General features: G+C 44.7%; 1 protein-coding gene and 1 long non-coding RNA gene across 5 annotated transcripts in view; one reads left to right on the top strand and one right to left on the bottom strand.

The window, feature by feature from the left end:
* The window catches only part of cars1 (cysteinyl-tRNA synthetase 1), a 140,077-nt gene that overhangs the window by 3,011 nt on the left and 124,632 nt on the right, over positions 1-12,434 (bottom strand). For both annotated transcript variants that reach the window (XM_072518953.1, XM_072518952.1), the window contains 3 exons: positions 10,349-10,416; positions 4,225-4,284; positions 300-383 (listed from right to left, as the gene is read on the bottom strand). In XM_072518953.1, coding sequence (XP_072375054.1) covers positions 300-383; positions 4,225-4,284; positions 10,349-10,416 — 212 coding nt within the window. The remainder of the gene's footprint in view (positions 1-299; positions 384-4,224; positions 4,285-10,348; positions 10,417-12,434) is intronic.
* Positions 1-12,434, top strand: part of LOC140431044 (uncharacterized) — an 80,217-nt gene that overhangs the window by 23,227 nt on the left and 44,556 nt on the right. For 2 of the 3 annotated variants that reach the window (XR_011949596.1, XR_011949595.1), the window contains exons 2-3: positions 4,949-5,241; positions 10,855-10,980. This is a non-coding gene — a long non-coding RNA (uncharacterized lncRNA). Of the gene's footprint in view, positions 1-4,948; positions 5,242-10,854; positions 11,155-12,434 lie in introns of those variants that run through there. The other variant, XR_011949594.1, reaches the window with a different exon arrangement.

Raw genomic sequence — 12,434 nt, 5'->3', positions numbered from 1 at the left:
AGTGGTTGAAATTAGTGACATTTATCCATGAGCCTTGATGTTAAGGATACTAATTTATGGGTGGTCTCATAGTTGAGCCTGATCATATTCTCAGTTATACCCCCACACATACACTTTATAATGGCAGTCACTGTAAAATGACCAGGAGCAACAATCCTTACTTGATATTCCTGTTCTTACTCAAGGATGCAACTTTCGTACCCTAATCACTCTCCTGACTGAGATCAGCGAACTCAGTACAGATATTGAACATAGGTCTTTCCAGTCATTATACCTTATATTCATCTTTCAATACTTACATTTTCATCAAATTTAGAATACTTGTCCTTCTCTAATCTGAACAACTCGCTCGGAGGGATTTTCAGCTTGGCCAGTTTTGCTGCCTGGGGGGAGACAAGTAGTGTAAATCAGTCAGTCAGTGTTCCTTTAACTCCTCCAGTATTTATGGCTTATGGCTGAAGCAAATGGAAATCTAATTGCTCTGGCAGAATCAGGATTTTGCATTCCAGGCTGTGTTGTCCTTTCATACAACTGCACTGCTCCACAACACGTACATTTAAACCCTCACCCCACAAAATCATCCTGTGTAATCTCTGCACCCACTGAGTAGTTCTCTTTGAAACTCTACCAATCTCATCCCAGATATTCCTGGATCTTCTGTCTTGGGAGGTGGGATAATGGCAGAAAAGGAGGCAGGAAAGCTATACGGCCCCACGCCTCGCACTTCTTCCTGGACTGTCAACCAACCTATTCTTCTCCATTTCCCATATGCTGTATAGGGCACAGTTGAAATCAAGTGGCAGTCTTGCTTGCAGAGGTTGTTAAAGTCTCACAAAACTTCATACCCACCTCAATTTGCAGAGGTTTTCTGTTTATCTGGCTGATGTCTCTGACCCCAGGCTTTCAGACAAAATAATCACTTGATCTTTTCAGAAAAAATCAACTGTACCCATTGCCAATCCACCTACCCTGCACATCTTTGGATTGTGGGGGTGAGGCCCACGCAGACACGAGGAGAATATGTAAACTCCATACGGACAAAGGAATTTAAAATGGAAATGGCAACATGAAAATCTGTCAAAAAAAGAGGGCAACAAGAAAGGAAGTTTAAATATATTACTGATATGACATTTGCTCAAAACAGGACAAGGAGGGTAGCACGATGGCGCAGTGGTTAGCACTGCTGCCTCACGGCACCAAGGACCCGGGTTTGATCCCGGCCCCAGGTCACTATCTGTAAGGAGTTTGCACATTCTCCTATGTCTGCGTGGGTCTCACCTCCACAACCCAAAGATGTGCAAGGTAGGTGGATTGGCCACGCTAAATTGCCCATTGGAAAAAAAAAAATGAATTGGGTATTCTAAATTTGTTTTTAAAACAGGAAAAGGAATAGTGAGGAAAAAACAAAAGTGCATAAGTGACTTCCAAAATTACCAATTTCCCATGATCTGCATATGTTACAGCTGGAGGGAAGGCAGCTTGGGTGGGGCTGCTCATATCACAGTGGAAACGCTGACTGAGGTGATGGTGCAGGAGTTCTAAAAACAGTTTGCAAAACATTTTGAGGAGCAGGGCAGGGTGATGATGGAAACCCTTAAGCGGTCAATTGAGGCGGCACTTGGCCTGAGCCGGGGGAAGCTGGAAAAAAACCTCAGAAGCAGTGAAGAAGCATGGAGAGGCACTGAAAGGATGGAGATTGCCTTGTCGCGGCATGGGGATCGAATCACCTCATTGGAAGCGGAGATGTTGCTAGTGGAGAGAAACAAAGACTCTAAAGGTGGATGATGTGGACAACAGGAGGGCCCGAAGCCGACTGAGTACCTTTCTTAGATGTTTGCCAGGCTTTTCAGGGGGGCAGATTGTCCCCTCCAGAGTTGGATTGGGCCCACTGAACACTCTGGCGTAAGCCTGGGGTGAATGAGCTGCCTCAGATGGTGATTATTGGATTCCAGGAGAAGGAGCAGGATGTTTAATGGGCCAAAGTGAATCAAGCACTCGAGGTGGGGAGGAAGCATCATCAAGATATATCAAGATGTCTGAGCAGAGTTGGCGAAGCAGCTTTTAATATGGCGAATTCAGCGCTATTCAGGAGTGGAGTCAGGTTTGGAGTGGTGTACCCAGCGAGGCTGAGAGTGACTTTTCGATTGAAAGATTGTTTTTTCAATACGTCACAGGGAGTGGACGCTTTTGTCAAGGAGCATGGATTATTGAATGGACTTGATTGGGACTTTAATGGGGATGGTTGGGCGCGTGGGTTGGATAGGGGTTGCAATTTTCATCTGCTGTATGTTTGGGATTGAGGGGACTACGGTTGTCCTGGGGTAGTGTCGCGGGGTAGGGTGGGAGCAACAGAATGGGGAATATATGGTTCTGAGGGAGTTTAAATATTGTAAGGGTATTGGGTTTTGGTTGCTCATCAGTAGCCAGTATGGGCTGGGAGGCGTTGGTTTTCTTGGTTCTTTAAGCAAACACCCTGGAGGGGGGTGGGTGGTTACCGTTGCTAGCTGTAAAGTCTCAGATGGCAAATGGGAGTGAGGTGGGGGGAGGGGCTGCAGCTTGCTGGACCTGCTTGAGCAAGGTTAATTGAGCCTAACATATTCATTTGGTGGTGGTTGAGGGGGGGGGGGGGTGGAAGAGAAAGAGGAGGGATTTGCTTTTCTGGAAAGCCTTTTTCAAGGTTAGGAGGGTGGAAGGGGGGATCTGACTGGGACTAAGAGCTTGTAAGTGTCTCGTCTTAGGGGCAGGGCTGGTGGCCATCTTGGGTGGGTCTTGGCCCCAGGACGGCCAGAGGTGGCGACTTGTCTTTTATCTTTAGGAATTGGTCACAGTCAGTGGGTCGGGGGGTGGGTCCAAGGCTGTTTTTTTTTCTCTTCAAGGGAAGGGTTTTGCAAATGGTATTTCATTTGTATGGATTTTTTTATTCTGTGTTTTATAAAATGAAAACTTCAATAAAAATATTTTCAAAAAAAAACTTCAAACAGCCAACTACAATAGTTTGTCAGGGAGGGGAACTGCCAGCCATCCTGTTCTCAGTCAAATAACCTGCATGTTTAGTGATCCACATTTGGAGTGACAATGGATTTTATTTAAAGGGCAAAGGATTGTCAGGGTAGCACATGATACTTCCAGTATTATTCCACATTCTCCCCATGTCTGCGTGGGTCTCAATTCCCCACAAGCCAAAGATGGGCAGAATAGGTGGATTGGCCATGCTAAATTGCCCCTTAATTGGAAAAATATAATTGCGTACTCTAAATTTATATTTTAAAAAATCTGGTGATATTCTATGGAATAGAAAATTAAATGATAAAAGAACAAGAACTTAACCCATTCAAGCACGAGGTCTTCTATGAGCCGCAATTGCTAAATCCCATAAAGGCTTTTTCCACAATTCTCTATTCTTCTAAAAAGGTTGAACTATACACAAAAAAATCAGTTATTGCAAGCATCCTGAGGGGTGGGGAGGAGGTCAGTGATCACTGTAAATGCAGTCAAAATGGTAATCATGCATTTAACCTTCAGCAGGAATTTCAGTTGCATATTTTGGTATTATAAATTAAGCATCAGCGTGTAATAATCCCAACCTCCCACAATCAGGTTGCCACACAACAGACGCTTAAACACATTTTTTTAAAGAAGGATCGTACAATTGACATGAGGAATGGCCTTTTTGGTTTATTTTCCCTGCTTTACCTTCGAAGAGCCTTTTGTGTTGTTCACCCCAGTTGAAATTAACTAATTTTGGTACAATTTGGAAATCAAACCCGGTACATTTATGGTCAACTGCTCACTGGCATTCCAGGCTGTTTTAATGTAAATGTCTGAGATGGTTGGCTCTTCATTGCAAGACAAAAGTGAACATGTCTGCATTGAGTTATGCAAATGATAAAGCAGATTTTAAAAAAATATCAATTTAGAGTTCCCAATTATTTTTCCAATCAAGGACTAATTTAGCATGGCCAATTCACCTACCCTGCACATCTTTTTTGGGTTGTGGGGGTGAGACCCACGCAGACACGGGGAGAATGTCCAACTCCACTTGGACATCGCTAACCACTGCGCCACCGTGCTGCCCAGATCAGCCAGATTCTTCCTCTTACTTCTTTCTCTCTTCCTTTTAATGTAATTATGCCATCGAAACAGATGCAACAGAGAAGACAAGTTGTGTAAAAGCAACTGCACAGGCCGGTACAGCAGCTGTGATAGCATGTGTCAAGTCCCTACCTCCTGCTCTCGCTTCTTTTGGGCTGCTTCTTCCTTTTTCCTCCTTTTTTCTTCTTCAATCTGTTGAAGAAACATGATTATCATGATTGAAGCTCTTTATGGTGCTTTCGATTTAACAAGCATGTTTCTAGGATTGCAAACTGTCTCCATGTTACATCAGTACTTTGTGACATATTTTCCATCTGATTTTCTCCTCAAATGGTGCTGGCTCTCACTGGGTGTGGTTCTACAGATATCAAAGCCTTCCGGTGTTGTCCTTCCAACCACTCTCCACGTGAATTAATGCAGTGTGTTACACTACACAGACGTCTGCTCCCTAGAATTACTGATTTTACATTGGGCAGGGTAGAGAAAAAGTGCTAAAGAGCACGACTGCATTAACCTCTCCTTAATTTAAGGTGCTGATGTAAATTGTATAACCCTGGTTGCACTTAGCTATTCACTTCAGATTTCATGATCTGTGTGGTTTCTTAAAGCTGCCTCCACTACCTACTTCATTTCCATTGATCAGACACAAAACAACAAAGTATCTACGGTCTTGCAGTTCCAGAAGACCCGAGGCCCTTTCCCATTATGGTCACTGAATATACCAACGTTGAAAGTTTTGTTCACCAGTTATATTGGCAGGGAAAGGAAAGTTAAAAATGAGACAACCTGTCAGCTTGTGAATGTAAATGCCTGTTACTCTGATCTGCCACTTTGGCCCAAATCATCCGTTCTTTAGATCATCGGAGACCGGATGTATGACTGAAGATGCACGTCGAGGCCCTGAAATAGACCTAGAACGCATACCTACCTGGAAGTGTCAGCGTCCAATGAGTAATTCTCCAGGACCAACGTAAATATCTCCAACTTAAAGTCAGAGACAGACTCTGCCCTCCTGCCTGACACGCTTCGACTTGCTGAAAACAGTCCACGAGGACCAGAGGAGCAAAAAGCCGGCCTGACCAGCCAGCTTGGAAGAAAATCTAAAGAAATCTGTGCCAATGTTTCTTTAACTATCCTGTCCCTGGAGCGGTGAGTATATTCCTCCAGCTCACAGAAAACTCCCAATTAGTATAGATTCTTGAGGTTGGGTGGGTGATTGAATATATCTGTGTATCTGTGCTTTGCGGGTGCTAAAGTAAATCTGTGTAAACTGTCAGAATTTTCCATGTGCTGTTTAGTCTCTTGTTTTACACATAGTATTTCATAATCGGTATTTGTGTGTGTGGGTTAATCTGACTTGCAGAAGACTTAATTTCTCTTCAATAAATCAATTATTTTAGAACTAAAACAAAAAGTCAGAGACTTCGGCCAGTTAAGATTACTTACCTGGATAGTTACCCAGGAAATGTTAGATAGAAAAGATCAAGTCTAACTCCTGGGCAACTACAAAACTGACCCCCATATCCAACCACCTCCTTGCCCCCCCACACCACACCACCTAACTACCCCCTTCCCAACCTGACTTGACTATCCCCCAAACCCACCTACCCACTCATCCACCCACCACCCCACCCGCCTGCTACCCTACCCACCTCATCTATCTGTCATCCAAATTATCTGTCACCCTACCCACCCACTTACCTCACCCAACCTATTACCCTACCCATTCACTAACTTTGATCCATTTGCCCAGTTACGGACATTCACACTGGACTTTTAAACTCATTATATGGTAACCCGCGCCATAAAAAAAAGTGCGTGAAGATGGATTTTAAAACTATATATTTTGGGGACTTTTTATTTTAGCGTATCTTTCCACCCACATTTTGTTTTACCCTCTGGAGAATAGTGGAGGGGGGGGTGGGGATTGTGGAAGGATTCCCAAGCTGACTATCGGCTCGTTGAACCATAGTGAACGCTCCAGCGATAATGGTGGTATTTTGCAAATAAGGCAGTGAGTGCGGGGCCATGATTAATGAAACTGGGGGAAGTCAATAGAGACAACTTGTCAATAGAATCATAAAAATGATGCAGCACAGAAGGGGACCATTCAGCCCACCTTGTCCCTATCGACCCAAAGACACCCAAGTGTCCTTTCTAATCCCATTTTACTGCACATGGCTCATAGCCCTGCAGCTTCCAGCACTTAAGGTGCAGGTCCAAGCACTTTAAAAAATAAAAAAAAAAAGAGTTTAGGGTGTCTGCCTCCACCACCAGCTCAGGTAGCGGGTTCCAGACAGCCACCACCATCTGCATTAAAAAGTTTTCCATTATGTCCCCTCTAATCCTTCTGCCACTTAAAAAAAAAAAAGAATTTAGAGTACCCAATTCATTTTTCCAATTAAGGGGCAATTTAGCATGGCTAATCCACCTACCCTGCACATCTTTGGGTTGTGGGGGCAAAACCCACGCAAACATGGGGAGAATGTGCAAACTCCACATGGACAGTGACCCAGAGCCGGGATCGAACCTGGGACCTCGGCGCCGTGAGGCAGAAGGGCTAACCCACTGCGCCACCGTGCTGCCCTAATCTTTTTGCCATTAGGGCAAGCTAATGAATCTGGTTTTTGCACAAGGGAAACAAGTTCCTCCTGTCAACGCTATCTATACCCCTCACAATTTTGTATACCTCAATCATGTCACCCCTCAGTCTTATCTTTTCCTTTTTTTTTAATTAAAAAAAAAATTAAATATTGAGTACCCAATTCTTTTTTCCAACTAAGGGGCAGGGGCAATTTAGCGTGGCCAATTCACTTACCATGCGAGACCCATGTAGACAAGGGGAGAATGTGCAAACTCCACACAAACCGGGGCCGGGATCGAACCTGGGACCACAGCGCCGCGAGGCAGCAGTGCTAGCCACTGTGCGGCCCGTATAAAAGGGGTAAAGATGTTTGGCTCTTGCATTTGCAGTGACAGGTTATGCGGAGGTTGGATTTACAACTAAACAGCTTGGGTTTAAATTATGAAGATAAATAGGGACTTGACTTTTTAAGCTTTCAAATTTTAAAGGGAAATTCTGCAGTGATGAGGGACTCTTACAACTTGCAACTGTTTCATAAGTAAACGGGGGAAGGTATGTTAAATTTTATTGACTTGAAAGTAGAGGCAATAGGAAAACATGGAAAATTCATATACTTGGTTGATGACAACAACGTTTGAGATGGAAGGGGGAAAGGATATTTAATAGATGTTCAGTTAATAGATGTTCAGTTGAGGTGGTTGTATGGGTGAAATTATCCTGAGACCAGATTTGTGCTGGAGAACGTGCAAAAGTTGTCAATTTGAAGCAGCCAAGTCAAGACAGAAAAGTCTGTTTTCAGAAAACGATCTAATTCTGTACCCTTACTTTGAATTTAGATTTGTCATGAGTACTGAGGAACAGTGAAAAGTCCAAGCAGATCGTTCCATGCACGAAAGCATAGGACGTATGATAAATACACAATGCAAATACATAGACATCGGGGGGGTGAAGCATACAGAGTGTAGGGCGATACAGTAGAGAAGATGTGTAGAGAGATCAGTTCAGTCCAAAAGAGGGCCATACAGGAGTCTGGTAACAGCGGGGAAGAGGCTGTTTTTGAATCTGTTAGTGCGTGTTCTCAGACTTTTGTATCTTCTGCCCGATGGAAGAGGTTGGAAGAGAGAATAACTCATGTGGGAGGGATCTTTGAGTATGCTGCCCGGTTTTCCAAGGCAGCGGGAGGTGTGGACAGAGTCAATGGATGGGAGGCGGGTTCGCCTGGAGGTGTTTGAGTCATGTGATATTCCTTTATTAGAGTGACAGCAGGTCTTTGCCTCGGGCAATATCACCAGAATTTTAGTGTCAAAATCTATAAGGGAGTTGTTGCCAAGAAGGTAATTTACATGCGTGTTTCGACCAAGTGATTTTTTTCTGAGGGTTGTTCTGGAAGACTTGTTTTAACTGTGCAACTTTAATCTTATATGTTTCAGTTTTGTTCTTGTTAATAAATCTTTTAAATTAGTTGTTGGTCAGTAAGGCAGGTTTCACTCTGCTCAACAAATAACATCTGCTGTGGCCATAACAGGTGTGTGACCTGTTTCCGCCCTCCCCTCGCCTTACTCTACAAAGCTGGGATGGAACTCCCAGAAAGACGCTGCGGTCTGCATTTCTGGAAAAGCCAGGCATGGAAAACCTGGCAAGAAACACAGAACAGCATTGAGACTCAGGATTGTTTGAATAGTGGCAATATGACAATAATTGCTGCTCCTCGGGTGATCCAGGCCTATGTCTAATCCTTCCTATAGTGCACTCACTGTTCTGTATTACAAAAGAGGCATTCAGCCAGAGCCAGTTTTCACGAAAATCAGGTGCTCCATGCAATTAATAAGTTTCCAGAGTTTGCCTGTCCTATCCAGTGTCACTGACTCGGCTAGCATTCATTCCTAATGAACCGCTACAGTCCATGTGGTGTCGGTACACCCACAGTGCTGTTAAGGACGGAGTTCCAAGATTTTGACTTAGCGACAGTGATATATTTCCGAATCAGAATAGTGAGTGGGCTTAGAAGGGAACTCCCAGTGATTGTGTTCCCATGCGTCAAAAGAATTTCTGATGAAAGGTCATCCACGTGAAACATTATCTGCTTCTCTCTCCCAGATACTGCCAGACCTGCTGAGTAATTTTAGCATTTTTGTTCATTTTCATATTTCCAGCAACATGTTATTTTGTTTCCATAATATTGAAAGGGGACTGGAGTAGCGTCATGTTGAGGATTAATCCATCTGTTGTTACATGCATTTCTCTGCAAGGTGATAGAAACTTTGAATGGAACAGTTTGCTAAGAGCATCAAACTGGACCATTAGTCAGGAAACCTGGTCATTTTGCATTCCATTGGATACTTTTATCTTGCAACATGGCAGCATGGTTTTGTGAAGGGGAGGTCGTGTCTCACTAACTTGATAGAGTTTTTCGAGGAGGTCACTAAGATGATTGATGCAGGTAGGGCAGTGGATGTTGTCTATATGGACTTCAGTAAGGCCTTTGACAAGGTCCCTCATGGTAGGCTAGTACAAAAGGTGAAGTCACACGGGATCAGGGGTGAGCTGGCAAGGTGGATACAGAACTGGCTAGGTCATAGAAGGCAGAGAGTAGCAATGGAAGGATGCTTTTCTAATTGGAGGGCTGTGACCAGTGGTGTTCCACAGGGATCAGTGCTGGGACCTTTGCTCTTTGTAGTATATATAAATGATTTGGAGGAAAATGTAACTGGTCTGATTAGTAAGTTGTCAGACGACACAAAGGTTGGTGGAATTGCGGATAGCGATGAGGACTGTCAGAGGATACAGCAGGATTTAGATTGTTTGGAGACTTGGGCGGAGAGATGGCAGATGGAGTTTAATCCGGACAAATGTGAGGTAATGCATTTTGGAAGGTCTAATGCAGGTAGGGAATATACAGTGAATGGTAGAACCCTCAAGAGTATTGAAAGTCAAAGAGATCTAGGCGTACAGGTCCACAGGTCATTGAAAGGGGCAACACAGGTGGAGAAGGTAGTCAAGAAGGCATACGGCATGCTTGCCTTCATTGGCCGGGGCATTGAGTATAAGAATTGGCAAGTCATGTTGCAGCTGTATAGAACCTTAGTTAGGCCACACTTGGAGTATAGTGTTCAATTCTGGTCGCCACACTACCAGAAGGATGTGGAGGCTTTAGAGAGGGTGCAGAAGAGATTTACCAGACTGTTGCCTGGTATGGAGGGCATTAGCTATGAGGAGCGGTTGAATAAACTCGGTTTGTTCTCACTGGAACGAAGGAGGTTGAGGGGAGACCTGATAGAGGTCTACAAAATTATGAGGGGCATAGACAGAGTGGATAGTCAGAGGCTTTTCCCCAGGGTAGAGGGGTCAATTACTAGGGGGCATAGGTTTAAGGTGAGAGGGGCAAGGTTTAGAGTAGATGTACGAGGCAAGTCTTTTACGCAGAGGGTAGTGGGTGCCTGGAACTCGCTACCGGAGGAGGTGGTGGAAGCAGGGACGATAGTGACATTTAAGGGGCATCTTGACAAATACATGAATAGGATGGGAATAGAGGGATACGGACCCAGGAAGTGTAGAAGATTGTAGTTTAGTCGGGCAGCATGGTCGGCACGGGCTTGGAGGGCCGAAGGGCCTATTCCTGTGCTGTACATTTCTTTGTTCTTTGTTCAAACATGGAGGAAATCAGAATTTTACCTTTTTCTTCTCTTCTCGCTCCCTCAACAATGTCTCTCTGTCCACAAGTTTCACCACAGTAGGTAGCCCTGCAAAAGCACACCAAGCCATCAGTAAATCTCACCCTAACCGTTCAGTTACAGAAGTAGACTACTCCTTCCTTCTATTCTGAAGGTGCTATCAGTTTGGAGTATCATGGGATGGTCAGATTTCAAACTCCAAAATGGCTATTTTTCAAGACCACGCACAGGAGAGTTGGCAGTCTATACAGATAATACTGACCCTGCCTGCAATAAACACCAATAATAGTTTTTGTAGCGGTCAGAATCAGAATCATAAGCCCAAGCTATTTTTTTCACTCACTCAGAAGACTGTAGATTCAAGAACCCACTCTAGAGACTTGAAATAAATCAAGCACAAAAATAAATCTAGGCTGACGCTCCAGGGAAATATAATGGAAGTTTTTTGCTGTTGCAAGTGTCGGCTTTCAGATGAGACATTAAACCAAGACTTGTTTGCTCTTACAGGCGTGTGTAAAAGATTGTATGGCACAATTTAAGAAGAGGAGTTGGGAAGTTATCCATGGTGTCGTGGTCAATAGTTATTCTTCAATCAACATTACTAAAAATCGATTATCTGGTATTATCACATTGGTGTGTGCGAGTTTGCTATGTGCAACCTGGCTGCTATGTTTCCTACACTAACTACATCAATGAATACAGTTCAAAAGTACTTCATTGGTTGTAAAGTGCTTTGAGGTGACCCAAGGTTATGAAAAGCAATGTATAAATGCAAGTCTTTGTTTTTTACTAAGACAAATTAGAACACTCCAAGTGCAATCCTGGAATTTGTTACTCCGTGTGGTTCAGTGCTGTGCCAGATAGTCAAATATTAAACATTAGCTTTTCCACAGGAGAGCACACCAACAGGAATAAAATCATCAAAAATGTTCCACATGAAACAGTTCATAGCTTTTCAACGATCTTCATCATGCCATTTCAACTTTATACCTTTCTTTTATTTTAAATTTAAAGTATCCAATTTGTTTTCCCAATTAAGGGGCAGTTTTAGCGTGGCCAATCCACCCCTCCTGCACATCTTTGGGTTGTGGGGGTGAGACCCACACAGACATGGGAAGAATGCGCAAACTCCACATGGACAATGACCCGGGGCCGGGGTCAAACCCGGGTCCTTGGTGCCCTGAGGAAGCAGTGCTAACCACTTTGCCGCCCCGACTTTATACCTTTCTATCACAATCACTGGTTACTAATCTGGATAAAGCTGTTGAACAGATCTTTTGTCTATTCCTAACCAGAAGTCATGTAGCCTTTGGAGCGCCTATGTAGCAGACTGGGATTAAACCTGGTACTATTTTGTTTATGACAATCAGCTAGCTACTCATTGAGCGAGATTCTCCGTTCCAGAGTCTAAGTGCTCCTGCCAGTGGAGAATTGGGACTGGTACCCGCTGGTGTTAGGAGCATTGCCCAAGTGCTATTCCCATACTGTTGCCATGCAAATTTATGCATGGGCGCAAGCATGACGTTTCCCTTCCCAATTGCTGGCCGCCATTTTGAACAACCATCCCGACCCTAGCGTCCAACGGTAGGCCTCCCCTCCCCACAGCCCAAATGTTGATCTCCTTGCTGATAAGGGGAGCACCCCCAACTCCTCAGGAAGGAGGGGCATCCTTTCACCCTGCCACGGGAATAAAGGTTCAGCCCCACACATCACGAGCACATGAGGGTGATGCAACACCTTCTGGCCGCGCCCCCCCCCCCATAGCCCTCTCTTTCAGCCATCCAACCTCCAGCAGGGCAGCCATCCAACCTCCCCAGGCACCTCCTTCTGTCCCTGCCTCTCCACAATGCCCCCTGACACCATGGCACTGACACCCTAGCCTGGTGCGATGGACCCTGAGTCGGGGTAAGGAGGTGAGCCCATTGCTCCCGTGCCCTTCTGTCGCTGCCAGGCCACAAAGTGGGGTCCACCTCTCTCAAGGGTTCTGGGCATTAGATGGGCTCAAGTTGTGGGCAAAGGGTAGATCCTGAGACCCTCCCCTGGGATGGGGGTCCAGTGTCTGGACTGTCCCTTCCAGCCCTGGGCAA

The sequence above is a fragment of the Scyliorhinus torazame genome, chromosome 10 (genome assembly GCF_047496885.1).
Source record: "Scyliorhinus torazame isolate Kashiwa2021f chromosome 10, sScyTor2.1, whole genome shotgun sequence".
Taxonomy (NCBI): Eukaryota; Metazoa; Chordata; class Chondrichthyes; order Carcharhiniformes; family Scyliorhinidae; genus Scyliorhinus; species Scyliorhinus torazame.
Note: the sequence above shows the minus strand (reverse complement) of the source record. Positions and strands in the feature narration are given on the sequence as shown.